This window comes from Carex rostrata, chromosome 25, assembly GCF_964058835.1.
Source record: "Carex rostrata chromosome 25, lpCarRost1.2, whole genome shotgun sequence".
Taxonomy (NCBI): Eukaryota; Viridiplantae; Streptophyta; class Magnoliopsida; order Poales; family Cyperaceae; genus Carex; species Carex rostrata.
The window spans coordinates 8,057,813-8,074,629 of record NC_135942.1 but is presented as its reverse complement, the minus strand read 5'-3'; the positions used below and the strand labels follow the sequence as shown (position 1 = coordinate 8,074,629).

At 40.0% G+C, this 16,817-nt stretch overlaps 1 protein-coding gene across 1 annotated transcript; it reads left to right on the top strand.

The window, feature by feature from the left end:
- Positions 1 to 980: 980 nt before the first annotated feature.
- Positions 981 to 14,949, top strand: GRV2 (DNAJ heat shock N-terminal domain-containing protein). The gene is made up of 21 exons (XM_078326296.1): positions 981 to 1,734; positions 1,873 to 2,106; positions 2,436 to 2,523; positions 2,646 to 2,854; positions 3,086 to 3,187; positions 3,303 to 5,564; positions 6,000 to 6,362; positions 6,730 to 6,870; positions 7,216 to 7,608; positions 8,050 to 8,523; positions 9,432 to 9,655; positions 9,905 to 10,249; positions 10,746 to 11,037; positions 11,293 to 11,700; positions 11,981 to 12,326; positions 12,436 to 12,776; positions 13,098 to 13,577; positions 13,976 to 14,100; positions 14,178 to 14,301; positions 14,391 to 14,459; positions 14,565 to 14,949. Exons 1-21 carry the CDS (start codon positions 1,246 to 1,248, stop codon positions 14,760 to 14,762), a joined length of 7,707 nt encoding a protein of 2,568 aa, XP_078182422.1. The 5' UTR covers positions 981 to 1,245; the 3' UTR covers positions 14,763 to 14,949.
- The last annotated feature ends 1,868 nt before the right edge of the window (positions 14,950 to 16,817 follow it).

The following is a 16,817-nucleotide window of genomic DNA, read 5'->3' as shown; positions in this document are numbered from 1 at the left end:
AATTTGGTCTCCAAACACATATTAATATGGAGAACAAGATGAACAGTTCGGATCGACCGTTAAAATTTTGAAAACTCGAATATTAAGCCATAGCATCGTAGCCCTCTATGCAACCCATAGCACCTTAGCCTTACCCTTGCTTCATTACCCTATTCCATAATTATTATTCTATTGTCTTAAATTTCAATTAGAAATTCAATTCACTTCCCAAAATGATAGAATGTATACTCCAGTAGTCTTCTTTTATTTTTTGGGGGGATTTCATGTATACCCCTCGAGAATCTCAAAATTATTTACCTCCATCTAAAATTTATAATATCATACTTACCCCTCTAAATAAAAAAAAAATAACTCACAAATTTAATCAATTTAACGCCTTTTCTTTTAAAACTAATTTTAAACTTATAAAGTTTCCATTCTACTCTTTATTAAATAATAAAGATATGTAATCAATGTAAGAAAATGTTCAATCTTCTGATTAGTTGTTTTTCAAAGGCAAATAATTCATTTCTCTACTTATGACACGTGTATAGTGGCATTTAGATATATACTTGTGTGCATGTTATAAGTAAGAAAATGAACTAATTACACTCACATAGTACATATTTTTTTAAGATTTTTTTAATAAAAGAATAAAATAGATAGTTTACCGATTTTAAATGAATTTTAATAGAAAGTAGAATGTTGATAAAATATGAGTTCTTAGAACTTGAGGAAAAAATAGGATATGAATTTTAGAAGAAAAAAAGAACGTAATTTGGAGATTTTTAAGGGGCATTCATAAAATTCCCCTTATTTATACAGCTAACGGAAGATGTTGTAAAGTTGTAATATATGCAACTAGTCTTAAAATCTTTCCATTATCTAAATACAAATCAAAAATTGTTATTTAGAAAGACGTACACAAAATTGTCAAACAAACACACGGACGATTCGTACCAGTTAAACATCGAAATAAAAAACGAAAATAATAATTCAAGGAAAAGAAGAAGAAGAAGACGACCAACGCTGGGCTGGAAGGCTGGAACCCACGGCAACAACTAATTATCCCCGGGAAATTTGCGCAATCTATCTCTGATCTGATCGATCCCACTCCCAGCAGCAATTCCCTGCCCTGGATACCGATCGGGCGCACTGGGTGCCACTCAGTCCCGTGGGCCCCACCTCTCTCCCTCTCCTTCTCCCTTCCCTTGGCTCCTCCATCGCCATCGCCGCCGCGCTCTTCTAGAGACTCTCGACTCTCCCATGGATTTCGTTAGCCGCCACGCCGCTTTTGCTCCGCCACCCGATCCTTCTCCTGCCTCCCCCCGAGCATCGTCAGCTACCTCTACCTTGTCTGAAGAACCCGAGTACCTCGCTCGCTACATGGTGCTCAAACACTCTTGGCGCGGCCGCTATAAGCGCATTCTCTGCCTTGCAGCAACCACCATCATAACCCTGGATCCGTCTACCCTGGGTGTCACCAACTCCTACGATGTAGTAGCTGGAGACTTCGAGGCTGCAGCCCCTGTGCGTGGGGACGACGTGGCAGCATCAGGGCCGTTGGAATTCTCATTGAGTGTCAGAACAGACGGGAAAGGCAAGTTTAGAGCCGTCAGATTTTCGTCCCCCTTGAGGGTCGGGATTCTAACTGATTTGCACAGGATTAAGTGGGGCCGACTGAGAATTGCCGGCCCTGCCACAGAGTTCTCAGTACTGCATTTGCGGCGTAGAACAGCCGAGTGGGCCCCATATGTAAGTGTGTATATATATATATATATATATATTTAATCCTTGTGTTGTTCTAAAGATGGGTTCTTTTTTGTTGTTTGGCGTCTCAAGGTACAGCATTCCTTTCTTATTATATATCTTTGGTTTTGTTTGTATCTGCAGAAATTGAGAATTACATCAGTTGGTGTTGAACTACTGGACGGGCTATCTGGTGACGTGAGGTGGTGTTTGGACTTTAGAGACATGGATTCACCGGCTGTCATATTATTGGCCGATAGCTTTGGTAAGAGAAGCCAGGAAGGAGGTGGCTTTGTTCTCTGCCCCATGTATGGCCAAAAATGGAAAGCATTTATGGCAGCATCAGGTGCCACAAATACCGGGATTATTTCTCATCTGGTATGTTCTTACCATTCCCATATGCTTGATCTATCTGTCATTACTGACTTTAAAGCTATGTTTGGGTATTGCACTTGCAACTGAAAAATTCAAAGATGAGATAAGTATGGATGCTGGTCATTTTACCAGTACAGTTCCTTTTACTGGACCTAATCTTTCACTTGGCCCACCCCCCAAAGCACACTCCAACTCAAACACTCCCATTTATTCTCTCTTTCTGTTGCTTATGTTGAGGGGGGGAGTAGCAGCAGTTCTGGTGGTGCTATATTGCTATTAATTAATTAATTAGTAATATGTGCCTCTATTTATTTTTTTATTTTTTTTTGCAGACAAACACAGCAAAATCCATGGTAGGATTAACTCTTCACGTCGACAGATCACAATCAATGACATCATCTGATTTTATTGCCAGGAGGGGTATGTGTGTTTCTTAATTACAAGTCAATTACATCAGAAAATTACAATAGCAATCTTTTGTTCCTGATTTCTAGTTCAACACCTGCTATTTCCTGAATTTCACAAATTTGATGCCATTTCAGCAAAAGAGGCAGTTGGAGCCAATGAGACTCCATATGGAGAATGGTCAGTTATAAGACTGCGAACCGCTGCTCATGGTACTGCTCACACTGAAAGCTTGAGCCTGGCTGTGGGGCCCAAGGGAGGTCTGGGAGAGCATGGTGACTCAGTTTCACGCCAACTTGTTTTGACAAAATTCTCTATTGTCGAAAGACGTCCTGATAACTATGAGGTTACTAATACTCATCCTACTTAATTTGGATTTTGTTTGGCAATTCTAAACCAAATATACTACTTTAGTTGGATCAGTTTTTCAACCCTGTTACAAAGTTACCTGTCGGGCATAACTCCATTTAAGATTTGCTTAAGGATAAAAAGATGCCAAATCCATGAAATGCATTGCTCAGATTGAAATATGAGAACAGTTTGTCCTTATTTTTTTAATACCTATGTCATTTTGCAGGCTGTTATTGTTCGGCCTCTTTCTTCTGTAAATGCTCTTGTTCGATTTGCCGAAGAGCCCCAGATGTTTGCCATTGAGTTCAATGATGGTTCTCCAGTATATGTAAGTTTACCTCAAATCAACTAACATTGCCTACATAAAAGTCTGTTTCTTCAAATCTTGAGATTATGAAAAGAATCTCTCATTTCCACACTTTCTAAAAAAAAACAATATCCAGGTATATGCTAGCACATCACGTGACAGTCTGCTGGCTACAGTACATGATGTGTTGCAAACTGAGCTCCAATGCCCTATCCCAGTCCTTCCAAGGCTGACCATGCTAGGTCACCGCATAGACCCTCCATGTGGTAGAGCTCACATCCAGATGCCAACCCGTGGAGTAACTGACAGTGAGACTGCCGCAATGCATCTCAAACACCTGGGTGCTACTGCAAAAGACACAGTTGCAGAGGGGGGCTCTGTACCTGGCTCACGAGCTAGACTCTGGCGCAGAATCCGAGAATTTAATGCATGTATCTCCTACAGTGGTGTTCCTCCCACAATTGAGGTACCAGAAGCAGTACTTATGGCTATAATAACAATGCTTCCTGCAAATGCAGCTAACCTCCCTCCGGAGGCCCCACCACTGCCGCCTCCATCCCCCAAGGCAGCAGCTACAATTATAGGTTTCATCTCATGCCTGAGACGGCTGCTCGCCTCAAAAAATGCAGCTTCTCACGTGATGTCATTCCCTGCGGCAGTCACCCGCATAATGAGCCTACTTAGAAATGGGTCTGAAGGGGTTGCTGCCGAGGCTGCTGGGCTTGTTGCAATGCTTATTGGAGGCGGTCCTGGTGAGAACACGATGCTGACTGATTCCAAAGGAGAGTGGCATGCTACATTCATGCATACAAAGTCAATGCTTTTTTCAGAATTAAGCTATGCGACTATTCTAGTTAACAGATTAAGACCATCTTCTGTTTCTCCTTTACTATCCATGGCAGTTGTTGATGTTCTTGAGGCCATGTTATGTGAACCACATGGTGAGACAACTCAGCATACAACTTTTGTGGAATTGTTGCGACAAGTGGCTGGCCTTCGTCGCCAGCTATTTGCACTTTTTGGGCACCCAGCTGAGAGTGTCCGTGAAACTGTGGCAGTCATTATGCGAACTATTGCAGAGGAGGATGCGATTGCAGCCGAGTCTATGAGAGATGCTGCTTTAAGAGATGGTGCTTTGTTGAGGCATCTATTGCATGCATTTTTTCTACCAGCTGGTGAGAGACAGAATGTCAGCCGCCAGCTTGTGGCGCTGTGGGCTGACTCGTACCAGCCAGCCCTTGATTTGCTGTCACGGATTCTCCCTCCTGGACTTGTTGCATATTTGCACACACGGTCAGATGCCACAGACGATCCAGAGAGTCAATATGACGAGGCACCTTTGAGTAGAAGGCAGAGGAGGATACTTCAACAGAAGAAACGGGTCCGAGTCAGTAGAGGGGTAACTGCAGCCAATGCACATGAGCACGGGTTTTCTCCCCAGGTTAATAATAATAATAATTACATTAGCCCAGACAATATCACAAACGTCGAAGAAAAAATTACAATTCCTGGTGATTACATGGGCCCTCCTGTTCAGGACCCTAATTTTGCAGGTTCCGGGCAGTATGGGTTCTACCCTAATGCTTATCCTGGTACAATTCCGATTACTGACCCACAGTATGCAGAACCATATGGTATTTATTCTGCAGATAACACAATGCAGTTGGTCGGTACAGAAATTGACAATAATTCAAACCTTGCTGGGTCGATGAGCTCTGATGTTCCAACCCCGGCTCAAGTTGTGGTTGAGAACACCCCAGTGGGGTCTGGCCGGCTACTTTGCAATTGGTATGAATTTTGGAAGGCATCTGGTTTGGACCACAACCGAGCTGATCTGATATGGAACGAACGTACCAGGCAGGAGCTGAGAGAAGCGCTGCAAGCTGAGGTACACAATCTAGATGTGGAGAAGGAAAGAACAGAGGATATTGTAACCGGTAGTACAGTTAATGAGGACAGCAACAGTGCACCTCGTATTTCATGGAACTATTCCGAGTTCTACGTTAACTATCACAGTCTCTCGAAAGAGGTATGTGTGGGGCAGTACTACCTACGTCTTTTCTTGGAGAGCGGTAGCAGTTACCTGCGTGACCCTTTTGCATTTTTTAGGGCTCTGTATCACCGTTTTCTATGTGAGGCTGATATTGGGTTGACCGTTGATGGTGCTATTCCTGATGAGTTGGGTTCATCGGATGATTGGTGTGACCTGGGGAGGCTAGATGGATTTGGTGGAGGTGGTGGATCCCAGGTTAGAGAGCTCTGTGCTCGAGCTATGGCCATTGTATTTGAGCAGCATCATGAGATCATTGGGCCTTTTGAGGGTACTGCTCACATAACGGTACTTCTTGATAGAACAAATGATAGGGCATTAAGGCACCGATTGCTGCTTCTGTTAAAGGTAAGATACTAATTCTACCTATCTGTTTTTGGTTTACCTGAAACACATGATGAAGGGAATATGAATACTAAACTTATCTATCTATTAAAAAAGTAAGTACTATTGGTGAACTTATGAGGACAGGAATCATTTGTTAATTATTCGAAAACAAGAAATAAATTGGGAGTTGAGTGAAAGTAGGCCTCTAAAGCTGTTTAATTCTGGTGATTGCCGCCAAAATGCTGATCTTATACTCCTTGCCCGTTGCTGTTCTCTCTCCTCCCCTACTTTGATTCCTTTGATCATTCAGTTGTCATTTCCAACAATTATCCAATGCCATAGAAATTGTTGGAAATACATGTTACTTGCCAAGTTCATAATTGCCTGTTTTATAGAGTTATGCTGTCGCCTTATAAATTGTTTACTGATTTCATCTCTATTCTTCCACTTTTCCAGGCCTTGATGAAAAATCTGAAAAATGTGGAAGACTGCGTGAAGGTCCGAGGGGTCGCGTTAGCAGTAGATCTCCTAACTGCAGCTCATGAGGCACCAGAGAGAACCTCTATCCCTCTACAGTCAAACCTGATAGCTGCAACTGCATTCATGGAGCCTCAGAAGGAATGGATGATCATTGATCATGATGGCAACCGAGTGGGCCCACTTGAAAAAGATGCGGTGAAGCAGTTGTGGTCCAGAAAGTCCATTGACTGGACTACGAAATGTTGGGCCCTTGGTATGGCTGACTGGAAGCAGTTGAGGGATATACGTGAGCTGCGGTGGGCCCTCGCCTCCAAACTTCCTGTTTTAACCCCAACTCAGGTAATTCCATATTTTTTATATTACTTCTTTACTTACCAGAGCTCTGTTAAGTCCTTCACTGAGATGGTTTTGTCTACTACCCTTAAAGTGTATAGTACAAATTGGTATGATGACAACATAAAAAACCTTCTTTTTTAATTGCATAACATATAAGGTGGGAGTATGCTTTAGTTATTTCTAAAAATGTGAAACTAGGCCTCCAACAAGAGGGGAAAAAAGTAAATAATAAAAGCAAGAGTAGGAAAATTTTGAGATCCGGTTGGCATTGTCATTTGTACTATGTTGATTTCTAATCTGGTACAGTAATCCTTGCATGTGCCTTATTGCTCATGTTCTATATTTGTATTGTCTTCTTACTGTCATCCAGGTAGGGGATGCGGCATTGTCCATATTACACAGCATGGCATCTGCACATTCAGATCTGGATGATGCGGGTGAGATCGTGACCCCAACACCAGCTGTGAAATTTGCCTTATCTAGCCCTAGATGTCTTCCTCATGTTACTCAGGTATTTTATTCATAGATGCTTTACTTATATTTGTGGTGAAATTCTGAGTACCAATATCATGTTTGACTTTTGGTAGGATTGTTGTTAACAAGGCTTGCAATGCTGGCATCTGCAATTTTGTTAACTCATCTGTTTTGCTGTTCACATGTTATTTCGCTACATCTCATTGACTCAACATATCCACAAAGCAACAAAAAGAAAAAAAGAATGACCGTTGGATCAGAAAATTGTCTGGTACACATCCTGGTATTACTGGGCCAATGGTGTACTTAAATCGAAGGTCGATATCTTTATCATTTACAGAAATCAAAGATCAACACCACTTGACAAATTTCATATTTTCAGGCTATTTTGACAAATGAACCGAGCATTGTAGAATCAGCTGCGTCTCTTCTCAAGTCGATTGTTACTAGAAACCCAAAGGCAATGATTCGCCTCTATAGCACTGGCGTCTTCTATTTTGCGTTAGCCTACGCTGGCTCAAACCTTCTTTCAATCTCTCAGCTATTTGCTGCGACACATGTTCATCAGGCATTTCATGGAGGAGAGGAGGCTGCAGTGTCTGCTACTCTACCCCTTGCTAAAAAAAGCATTCTGGGTGGGTTACTTCCTGAGTCTTTGTTGTATGTGCTGGAGAGAAGTGGGTCTGCTGCATTTGCTGCTGCCATGGTGTCAGATTCTGATACTCCAGAGATTATCTGGACCCACAAGATGCGAGCTGAGAATCTCATTCGTCAGGTATTCCCTGGCTGGATCATTGGATATATGATAATCAGTTAGGGAATTTGATTGAAATAGTCTGGTTAATGCTATTTATCTGATTTTTGGAATAAAAATACTCCTATTTGTTTTTTTTTGGAAAATGTTTTTTCCTAAATGCATTATGATTATACTAGTATGTTTAATCATGATAAAAAGTCATAATCAAATAAGAAAGAGAGAAGAAAAATCTATTGCATTTTTTTTTTAATCGTCAGTTTAGATAATCAATATTATATCAGTTTAATGTATGCGCGGATGAATGGTGTTGATGTTTTTTGGAGTTTGAATTCAGGTTCACCGGTTGGGTCGTAATTTTGTGTAACACCAGCTTTATTTTATGATTTCACATAAGCAAGATAAGCTTTTTGTTAATTTCTTTGGAATATAATTGGGATATTGTACTATCAATTTATGCAGGTTTTGCAACACCTTGGTGATTTCCCTCAGAAGCTATCCCAACATTGCCACGCGCTATATGATTATGCTCCTATACCTCCTATAACCTACCCAAATCTGAAAGATGAGATGTGGTGCCACCGTTATTACCTCCGCAATCTTTGTGATGAAATTCGGTTTCTCAACTGGCCAATTGTAGAGCATGTAGAGTTCCTTCAATCGCTTCTTGCCATGTGGCGTGAGGAGCTGACACGAAGACCAATGGACTTGTCAGAAGAGGAGGCATGCAAGATACTGGAGATATCACTGGATGAAATTGTAATTAATGGGACTGGCAGTGGCGTGAGTAGTTCATCGGATAGGAGGATTGAGAACATTGATGAAGAGAAACTAAAGAGGCAGTATCGCAAGCTGGCAATACGGTACCATCCTGACAAAAATCCTGAGGGGAGGGAAAAGTTTGTTGCAGTACAGAAGGCTTACGAGCGGTTACAGGTCCCCCTCGCTCTCTATCTCACACACCTTTTTTATTTTTTTATTTTTTTGAAAAGAAGTGGCAGCTAGAAAGACTACTCTGTGTGCATTTCATTAAGAAAAACAAACTGCATTTCCACTGATTGAGCCATTTTTTCTCCCCATTTGATAATAATACCCAAGAAAGCAAAATAATCTCTTCTTCCACAATTATCCACTATTTCAAATATGTTAGTCTCTATGGTCATGTTTGGTTGTGGAGTAAAGTTAATCCGGTTTAAATTTCTTACTCCGAGCTAAGGTAGATTAAAATAATCATGTTTGGTTGGAGTTTGATGGAGTAAGCTCATGAAGAGAGAGAAATTATAACATGGTGTTACTCTAATCGCGGGACCCACAGGTGGAGTAAGTTACTTCACTTCTCTAGGTGGAGTAATTTAATCCAGATTAACTAAAATGTTACTCCATCTTACTCCTTCAAATTTACTTCTCGTTTGGCTCCTTAAAAGTGGAGTAGAGGGTTTACTCCACAACCAAACATGACCTATTGTTGCAAAGGTGACTCAGGTTAATTAACAGTGTCTTGGCAAATATCTTGCTCTCTTCTCTCATCCCTCCATTTTGATCACATATTTCTGCGACAAGCTTCATAGTGGCATCATGCCTACTTCTTGGGTTGCTGTTGTGGCAAGAGCCACCAAATTTCAGTTTTGCTAGGTGTCCAGTATTACTTATTGCTCACATCTTCTCTTCGATGCACAATAACTTGATTGGCTTGTTGATGGTTGACAAAATTTTATTAACCATAGAGTATGATTGTTGCTAATGATATGAGTTTCTGTTGTATCAAGAAGTTATTGGTGTTTGAAAGCATTAAAAACCTAAAAACTAAGAAGTTTCTGATTTTGGCTTTTTTATTTAAAATTCAGGCAACAATGCAAGGGTTACAGGGGCCACAACTATGGAGACTATTGCTCTTGTTAAAATCTCAATGTATATTGTATAGGAGGTACGGAAATGTATTGGAGCCCTTCAAATATGCAGGCTATCCCATGTTGCTGAATTCTGTCACAGTTGAGAAAGATGACAGCAATTTCCTTTCATCTGACCGAGCCCCGCTTCTCATTGCTGCTTCCGAGCTGATCTGGCTCACGTAAGTGTAATTTTTCATTTTTTTTTCCTGAAGTGCACAAATTCCCACGCCCCAACCCCCCAATTATTTCATTTCTGCTTAATTGAGCAGTTCATTAACTCTGTGACCTTGTTTTCCTATATGATTAATCAGTCCATGATGAAATTTTGTTCATTCTTGGTTCGACTAGGCTTAGTCTCCCTTGAGGGAGAATTTGAACAATATGAATACGATTTCACTGAGCTCTCTCTCACTCAATCTTTCGTACAGGTGTGCAGCATCTAGACTTAATGGTGAAGAACTAATCAGAGATGGTGGAATCCCTCTACTAGCAACTCTCTTATCCCGCTGTATGCTTGTTGTCCACCCTACAACCCCAGCAACTGAACCTGCTGCTGTTATTGTCACAAACGTGATGCATACGCTCTCAGTTTTGAGTCAGTTCGAATCGGGACATGAAGAAATTCTGAGATGTAGCGGCCTTGTTGAGGATATTGTGCACACCACTGAGTTGGAACTCATGCCTTCAGCTGCCGATGCAGCTCTCCAGACAGCAGCTCATCTATCTGTTTCAGCTGAGTTGCAGAGTGCTTTACTAAGTGCTGGCTTTCTATGGTAATTTTTGAACTGAACTTGTAGTACTGTCTGGGCTGCTAGTGTCCTGTCCAGAAACTTATTTCAATGGCAGACATGCTCTCATAAATTCAACTTGAAAAAGCTTACGGTACAAGACAAGCACAAATGACAGAAGGCCCATGAAAAGCTGAAATTATGTTATTGAAATGCTATTCTTCAACTGAAAGCACGTAGTATGTTATTGTTGAAAGAATTTTTGTCAACAAAGGCAAAATTGATTTACTGAGCTAATTCATGAACCTTCTAGATGAATTATATTTTTTCACTAAGGATAAGAATATGTTGTAATCATATGAGTCTTCTAGATGAGATAAGCCAAGTATGATTAATGAGCTAATTCATTTTAATCTTTTCTAAATGCAATGTAGTGGTATGATTGAAGTGTTTAAACTTTAAATTATATATTCTTTTACCTCCATGCTTATCTGGGATGTACATTTGATAGATCTACTTTTCTTGTTCTTTTTTCTCCAAGGTATGTGTTACCTCTACTGCTACAATATGATTCAACAGCAGAAGAGAGTGAAGCTAATGCACATGGTGTTGGTGCCAGTGTACAAATTGCGAAAAATACCCATGCGATACTGGCAACACAGGCTCTGTCACGGCTTTGCGGTCCCTCTGAAGAAGAAGATTTGACCCCATACAACCAGGCAGCACATGATGCACTCACAGCATTGCTTACTCCTAAGCTTGCAGCCATGCTCAAAAAGCAAACGTCCAAAGACCTACTTGCAAATCTCAATGCTAATTTGGAATCACCTGAGGTCAGTACATTTTGTGCTATGATTTTTAATTGTCAAAAGTGTCAACATAAATAACTAAATAAGAAAGACACCACAGATTTTGTAGCTGTGTTAGATATGTATTGTACACTAATACCAATCATAACATTCATAAGGTACTGCAATGCTTTAATAGGACTTAAATATTTAAACTACATATTAATTTTCTAGTACATCAGGAAATACCCATCAAAGATTTTTCTGAAAACTGTAATACTGGTTAATCTGACTCTATAGATCATATGGAATTCTTCCACAAGAGGTGAGCTGCTTAAGTTTATTGACGAGCAGCGCGCAAATCAACGTCCTGATGGCTCATACGACCTGACAGAGTCATACTCCTTTGCATATCAAGCCCTTTCTAAAGAGCTCCATGTCGGTAATGTGTACTTGCGGGTGTACAACAACCAACCTGACTACGATATAAGTGAGCCTGAGGCCTTCTGCGCAGCCCTTCTCAGATTTATTTCAGAGCTTGTGGTTTCATGGAGGAACCTGCATGCAGAAGTAGAGAATGATTTAGAACAAAACGAGGCATTTACTGATGATGCATCTGAGGTTGAAACCAGTACACCAAATGGTCCTGATCTGGCAAAGGAAACAGAAGTCATAACTAACCTTCGGATGGGGTTGATATCACTTCAGGTACATTTTTTATTGTCATACTAATTAGAATAGTTGACATACGGTGAGAACATATATTCATCCAAAACGATCTGTTTGCGCTTTTCAATCCTTAACACTGGTTATGTAGGCACATTATTATTAATAATTAATATTATTATCATTTTATTATTAGGAGTATTAGGATTACTAGTTTTAGTACTATTATCATTAAGTTGTTATAGTTATTGTAATTGTTACTGTATTGATATTATTATTTTCCTGGTTTTGTTTAAATTAACTATTTTTCCTTTTATAACAGAATTTATTGACAAGCAACCCCAGTTTGGCAGCTGTCTTCTCTACCAAAGATCAACTTGTTCCACTTTTTGATTGCCTCAGCCTGCCTGTACCGGCTGAGAGCAAGATTCTTCAAATATGTTTGACTGTTCTCGCTCTTTTGACAAAGCATGCAGCATGTGTAGAAGCCATGGTGGGGGAGCGATCTAGCCTAATCCTTCTATTTCAACTCCTCCATTGCAAGCCTACATGTAGAGATGGGGCCCTTGCAGTGCTTTATTCCCTAGCTAGCTCACCAGAGCTTGCATGGGCTGCGGCCAAGCATGGTGGTGTTGTTTATATTCTTGAGCTTATATTACCAGTACAAGGTAAAATTGTGATATACTTGGCTTCAATTTGATGGTGCTTCCATGAAACTTTTACATGTTTTGGTCCATTGGCATGGAAAAACTGAAGCTGCTATTAATTTTTCTTCAGGAGTTCCGTTACAACAACGGGCTGCAGCTGCATCCTTACTAGGCAAGCTTATGGGCCAACCAATGCATGGACCTAGAGTGGCAATTACTCTGGCTCGGTTCCTCCCCGATGGGTTGGTATCAGCTGTCAGAGACGGGCCCGGTGAGGCAGTCGTGGCGTCTCTCGAGCAGACAACTGAGACCCCTGAGCTTGTGTGGACCCCAGCCATGTCATCTTCCCTATCTGCACAGCTGTCGACCATGGCAGCTGATCTCTATCAGGAACAGATGAAGGGGCGTGTTGTAGATTGGGATGTGCCTGAACAGGCTTCTGGCCAACATGTTATGAAAGACGAACCACAGGTACAATCTGATTGATACTTTTTTTTTGGTCAGTACCTGCTCCATGCTGATGTTATTTTAGTTGTTAGCTTCTATTTATTTTGGTGTGGGGGCTCGTGTTCTCTTTCTATCCATATGCACCAAATATGTTAATCAAAGTTAAATCTTATGATTTGTTCTGGTAAAGCTTGTCTAGTTTAATCCTTTTGTATTCTGAATATTCATATGCAAAATTATGGTTGAAATTTTGAACTCCCACAATCAATATATAAAAATACCCATATCTTTATTTTTGTTCAGAAGTACTTCATGTTCTGAAAAATATTTTTTCTTCTCATGAAGGTAGGAGGAATATATGTAAGACTCTTCTTGAAGGACCCTAAATTCCCATTGAGAAATCCAAAGAGATTCTTGGAAGGTCTACTAGACCAATACCTCTCCTCCATTGCTGCTACACACTATGAATTGTCACAACCAGTTGATCCTGAGCTGCCTTTGCTCTTCTCAGCTGCACTTGTCTCCCTACTTCGGGTCCACCCTGCCTTAGCAGACCATGTAGGCTACCTTGGCTATGTGCCAAAGCTAGTGACAGCCATGGCTGACGAAGGGAGGAGAGAGGTGATGGCATCAGCAGAGGCAAAGAATGGGAGTTCAGCAGCTCAATTGAATGATCAGGATGGAGCTGAAGCAGGTCCAGCCGAGCCTGCCGGACCCACTCCACAGGAAAGGGTCCGGCTTAGTATCTTGCGGGTCTTGCACCAGCTTGCATCCAGCACAATCTGTGCAGAAGCTATGGCCACCACTAGTTCAGGAAGTCCTCAGGTTCAAATTTGCATCATACAGTTTAGTGTTAATATATTGATATTTGAAAAAGAATACTTGTCTATACTTGTTGCATATATCTGATAGTACAGGATTGTTCTGTTCCCTATTTGATTTGCTGTGCAGACACAGCTACATCCTCAAAATTTAGTTACTTGTCGGTTGTACCATCTTCAAAAATACAACTTGAATAGTTCTCCAAGTGTTTTGGAAATATTAACAACAAAATCTTATAAATGTTCTCTGTGGAACTCTGGATGAAACCTGCTTTCCATTGATGTGTCACAAAGTTCCTAAATTAACCTCAAGAATCTTTTATTCAGGAGGATATTTTGAGTTATTTCTAGGCATATTCTCAGAGTATTGATGGTTCTTTTTTTGGGTTATGTAATGCTTAGGTGGTACCATTGCTGATGAAAGCTATTGGATGGCAAGGGGGGAGCATTTTAGCCTTGGAGACACTCAAACGTGTAGTTGTTGCTGGTAACAGAGCTAGAGATGCTCTTGTTGCACAAGGTTTAAAGTAAGTCTAATTAAACTTCCGTACTATATTGTATCCTGGGCCAAAAAAATTAAGCTGTTATAATATAATGAAAATAGGGCTGGCCTAGTGGAGATTTTACTGGGAATCTTAGACTGGAGGGCTGGAGGAAGGCAAGGCCTCTGTGCCCAAATGAAATGGAATGAATCTGAGGCTTCCATAGGTCGTGTGCTTGCTGTTGAGGTACGTCCTCTTTTCTTGATAATATGTTGATTTAGAAACAATGCTGAGAGAAGATTTAGAATAAAAGTATGGCATTATTTTGTCTTCAGGTACTGCATGCTTTTGCCACTGAAGGTGCCCATTGTGTTAAAATTCGTGAAATATTGAATTCATCATCTGTAAGTTGACAGTTGCTCGTATGTTAATGTAGAAATTTCATATATTTGGTAAAAAGTTGTTTGGATATTATCTTTGTTGCTTAAATCTATCTGTTTTTAAAAAAGGTATGGAGTGCCTACAAAGACCAAAAGCATGACTTGTTCCTTCCATCGAATGCACAAACATCTGCAGCTGGAGTGGCAGGGTTAATTGAGAGCACTCCATCTCGGCTCACATATGCTCTGCCGGCCCCGCCAACTCAACCGGCAGTTGCAAGGCTCCCAACTTCAGCCGCATCAAATTCTAATGGGAGGCAATTATAACAGCATTGTCGTATTATTTGATGTTTTTTTTTTCCAGCTTAGTATATAGTTTTTGTACAGTTTCTTTCTCTGTTTCATTTTAAGCAGAGGTGAGTTTTTTGGGTCTCTGTTTTTGTTTGCGATTTGGTTAAGAATTGTAAAGCGTGAGATTTATTTTGTATCATAATAAAATGGGTTCTCGGTTGTATATGCGTACTTACATTTTTCACCCTTTGTTACTCTTTTTTGGGCCGTTGTGTACTTGAAATTTTGATACTTACATTTGAGATTGGTTTTGCAGAATGGGCTTCTCGGTTGTATAACTAGAAATGCCCATGTAATATTTTAAATTAGCCAATTTTCCCGTGAAAACACAATAATATCCAACTTGTTATAAAATAAAGATAAACAAGCATAAACAAGAATGTAAAGAATGGCTATCTTTTAGTTATATATTTCTCATGTATACAATACAAGATTACAATGTCTCTATTTATATGTTACTAATTATAAATGAAAAGCCATTACAATAATAAATATGAAAATGAATTCTAAATAGTAGTGAGACATAAATTCCAATGGTAGTGGGGTAGTGGGGATTAATATTGGGAGTTACAAATGAATGGACCATCCACTATATTCATAATACTCTTCCTTGGATGTCCATTACATAAAAATATGTCTCGTTAAAATCTTACTAGTATAAACCCTATGGGATAAAAACCTAGTGAAGGAATAAGAGTACATTATTCTTTTAATGCGTATTAACTCGCCCTCGTGACAAGATCTTTAAATCGGCGAACTCCAATATTATGAACTAGTTTTTCGAATATTGTAGTTGGGAGTGCCTTAGTGAATAAATCTGTTAGATTCTCACTTAAACGGATTTGCTGAACATTAATAGTATTATTCTTTTGGAGATCATGTGTGAAATTTTTTTTTGGTGAAATATGTTATGTTCTATCTCCTTTAATGTATCATTCCTTTCATTGAGCAATACATACAATATTATATTCATATATGATCTTCGGGGTCATTTTTTCAGAAGACAAGCCACATGTCTGACAAATGTGTTGAATCACAGATCTTAACCAAACATATACTCGGCTTGTTTTTGTGTATTGCTAAATTTTCTCATAGGTAGCAAAGTATATGTTTAATTATACGCCAATATCTTCGCGTGGAAGAAGAACTATATCTTGCTAATAAATATTCACTTAAGTGCTCATATTGCACTAAGGCATGGTACTTCAGGACCAAATAGTTCTTCATCATTTTCTCAAGGTCTAAAATGATCTTTATTCACATCTAATGATCTTACAACCATCGGAGTGCTTAATGAAAATTATTTCAGCACTATTGCAATATAATTTTCTTGATACATAAAAATATCATTTTTAAATGTTCAATTTGCAATCCAATGCAAAATTTTGTTCTTCCAAGATATTTCATCTCAAATTCTTCCTTTAAATAATTTATTCTTTTGGAAGCTCTTCAGAAGTTCCAATGATACTTAGATCGTTGATATCACTTTATTAGACCTATTATTTCGACTTGTTTCCATACAAAAATCTATGTTTTGAACCAACAAATGGTGCCTTTTACATTGAATATCCATAGAATGTGGTACTGCTATGTTTTGGTTCTTACTTTGCAGGAATCAGGCGAAAACGGGCAAAATCAGGGAAGTTACTGACATCTGAGACATCCGATGCGACCCTCATCAGAGCCGATGCGACCCTCATCAGAGCCGATGCGACCCTCATCAGAGCCGATGCGACCCTCATCAGAGCCGATGCAGGTTGCATCAGACCTGATGCAGGTCGCATCGCGAGTTTCCAGAGCAGACAGCAAAGGCCCAGAATTGAAGCACTCGTTTTAAAAAGCCTATAAATAGGCCACCCCTGCTACCAGAGAGGGAGTTCCGAAATTTAAAGATTCAAAGCCTCAAGGAGAGAGAAAAGATCAAGAGAGAAGAGAGAGATTGGAGATCACTTGGAGAAGAAGAGAAGATTGCAAGATCCTCTCCAATCCACCTTGGATCTTTGAGCTTCATCATGATTTGCCTATTCTCTC

Excerpts from the sequence above, each read along its gene's own strand:
- GRV2 (XM_078326296.1), top strand. The coding sequence starts at position 1,246 with ATGGATTTCGTTAGCCGCCACGCCGCTTTTGCTCCGCCACCCGATCCT. Across the intron at positions 2,855-3,085 it reads GACGTCCTGATAACTATGAG|GCTGTTATTGTTCGGCCTCT; the intron begins GTTACTAATACT and ends GTCATTTTGCAG. Across the intron at positions 3,188-3,302 it reads ATGATGGTTCTCCAGTATAT|GTATATGCTAGCACATCACG; the intron begins GTAAGTTTACCT and ends AACAATATCCAG.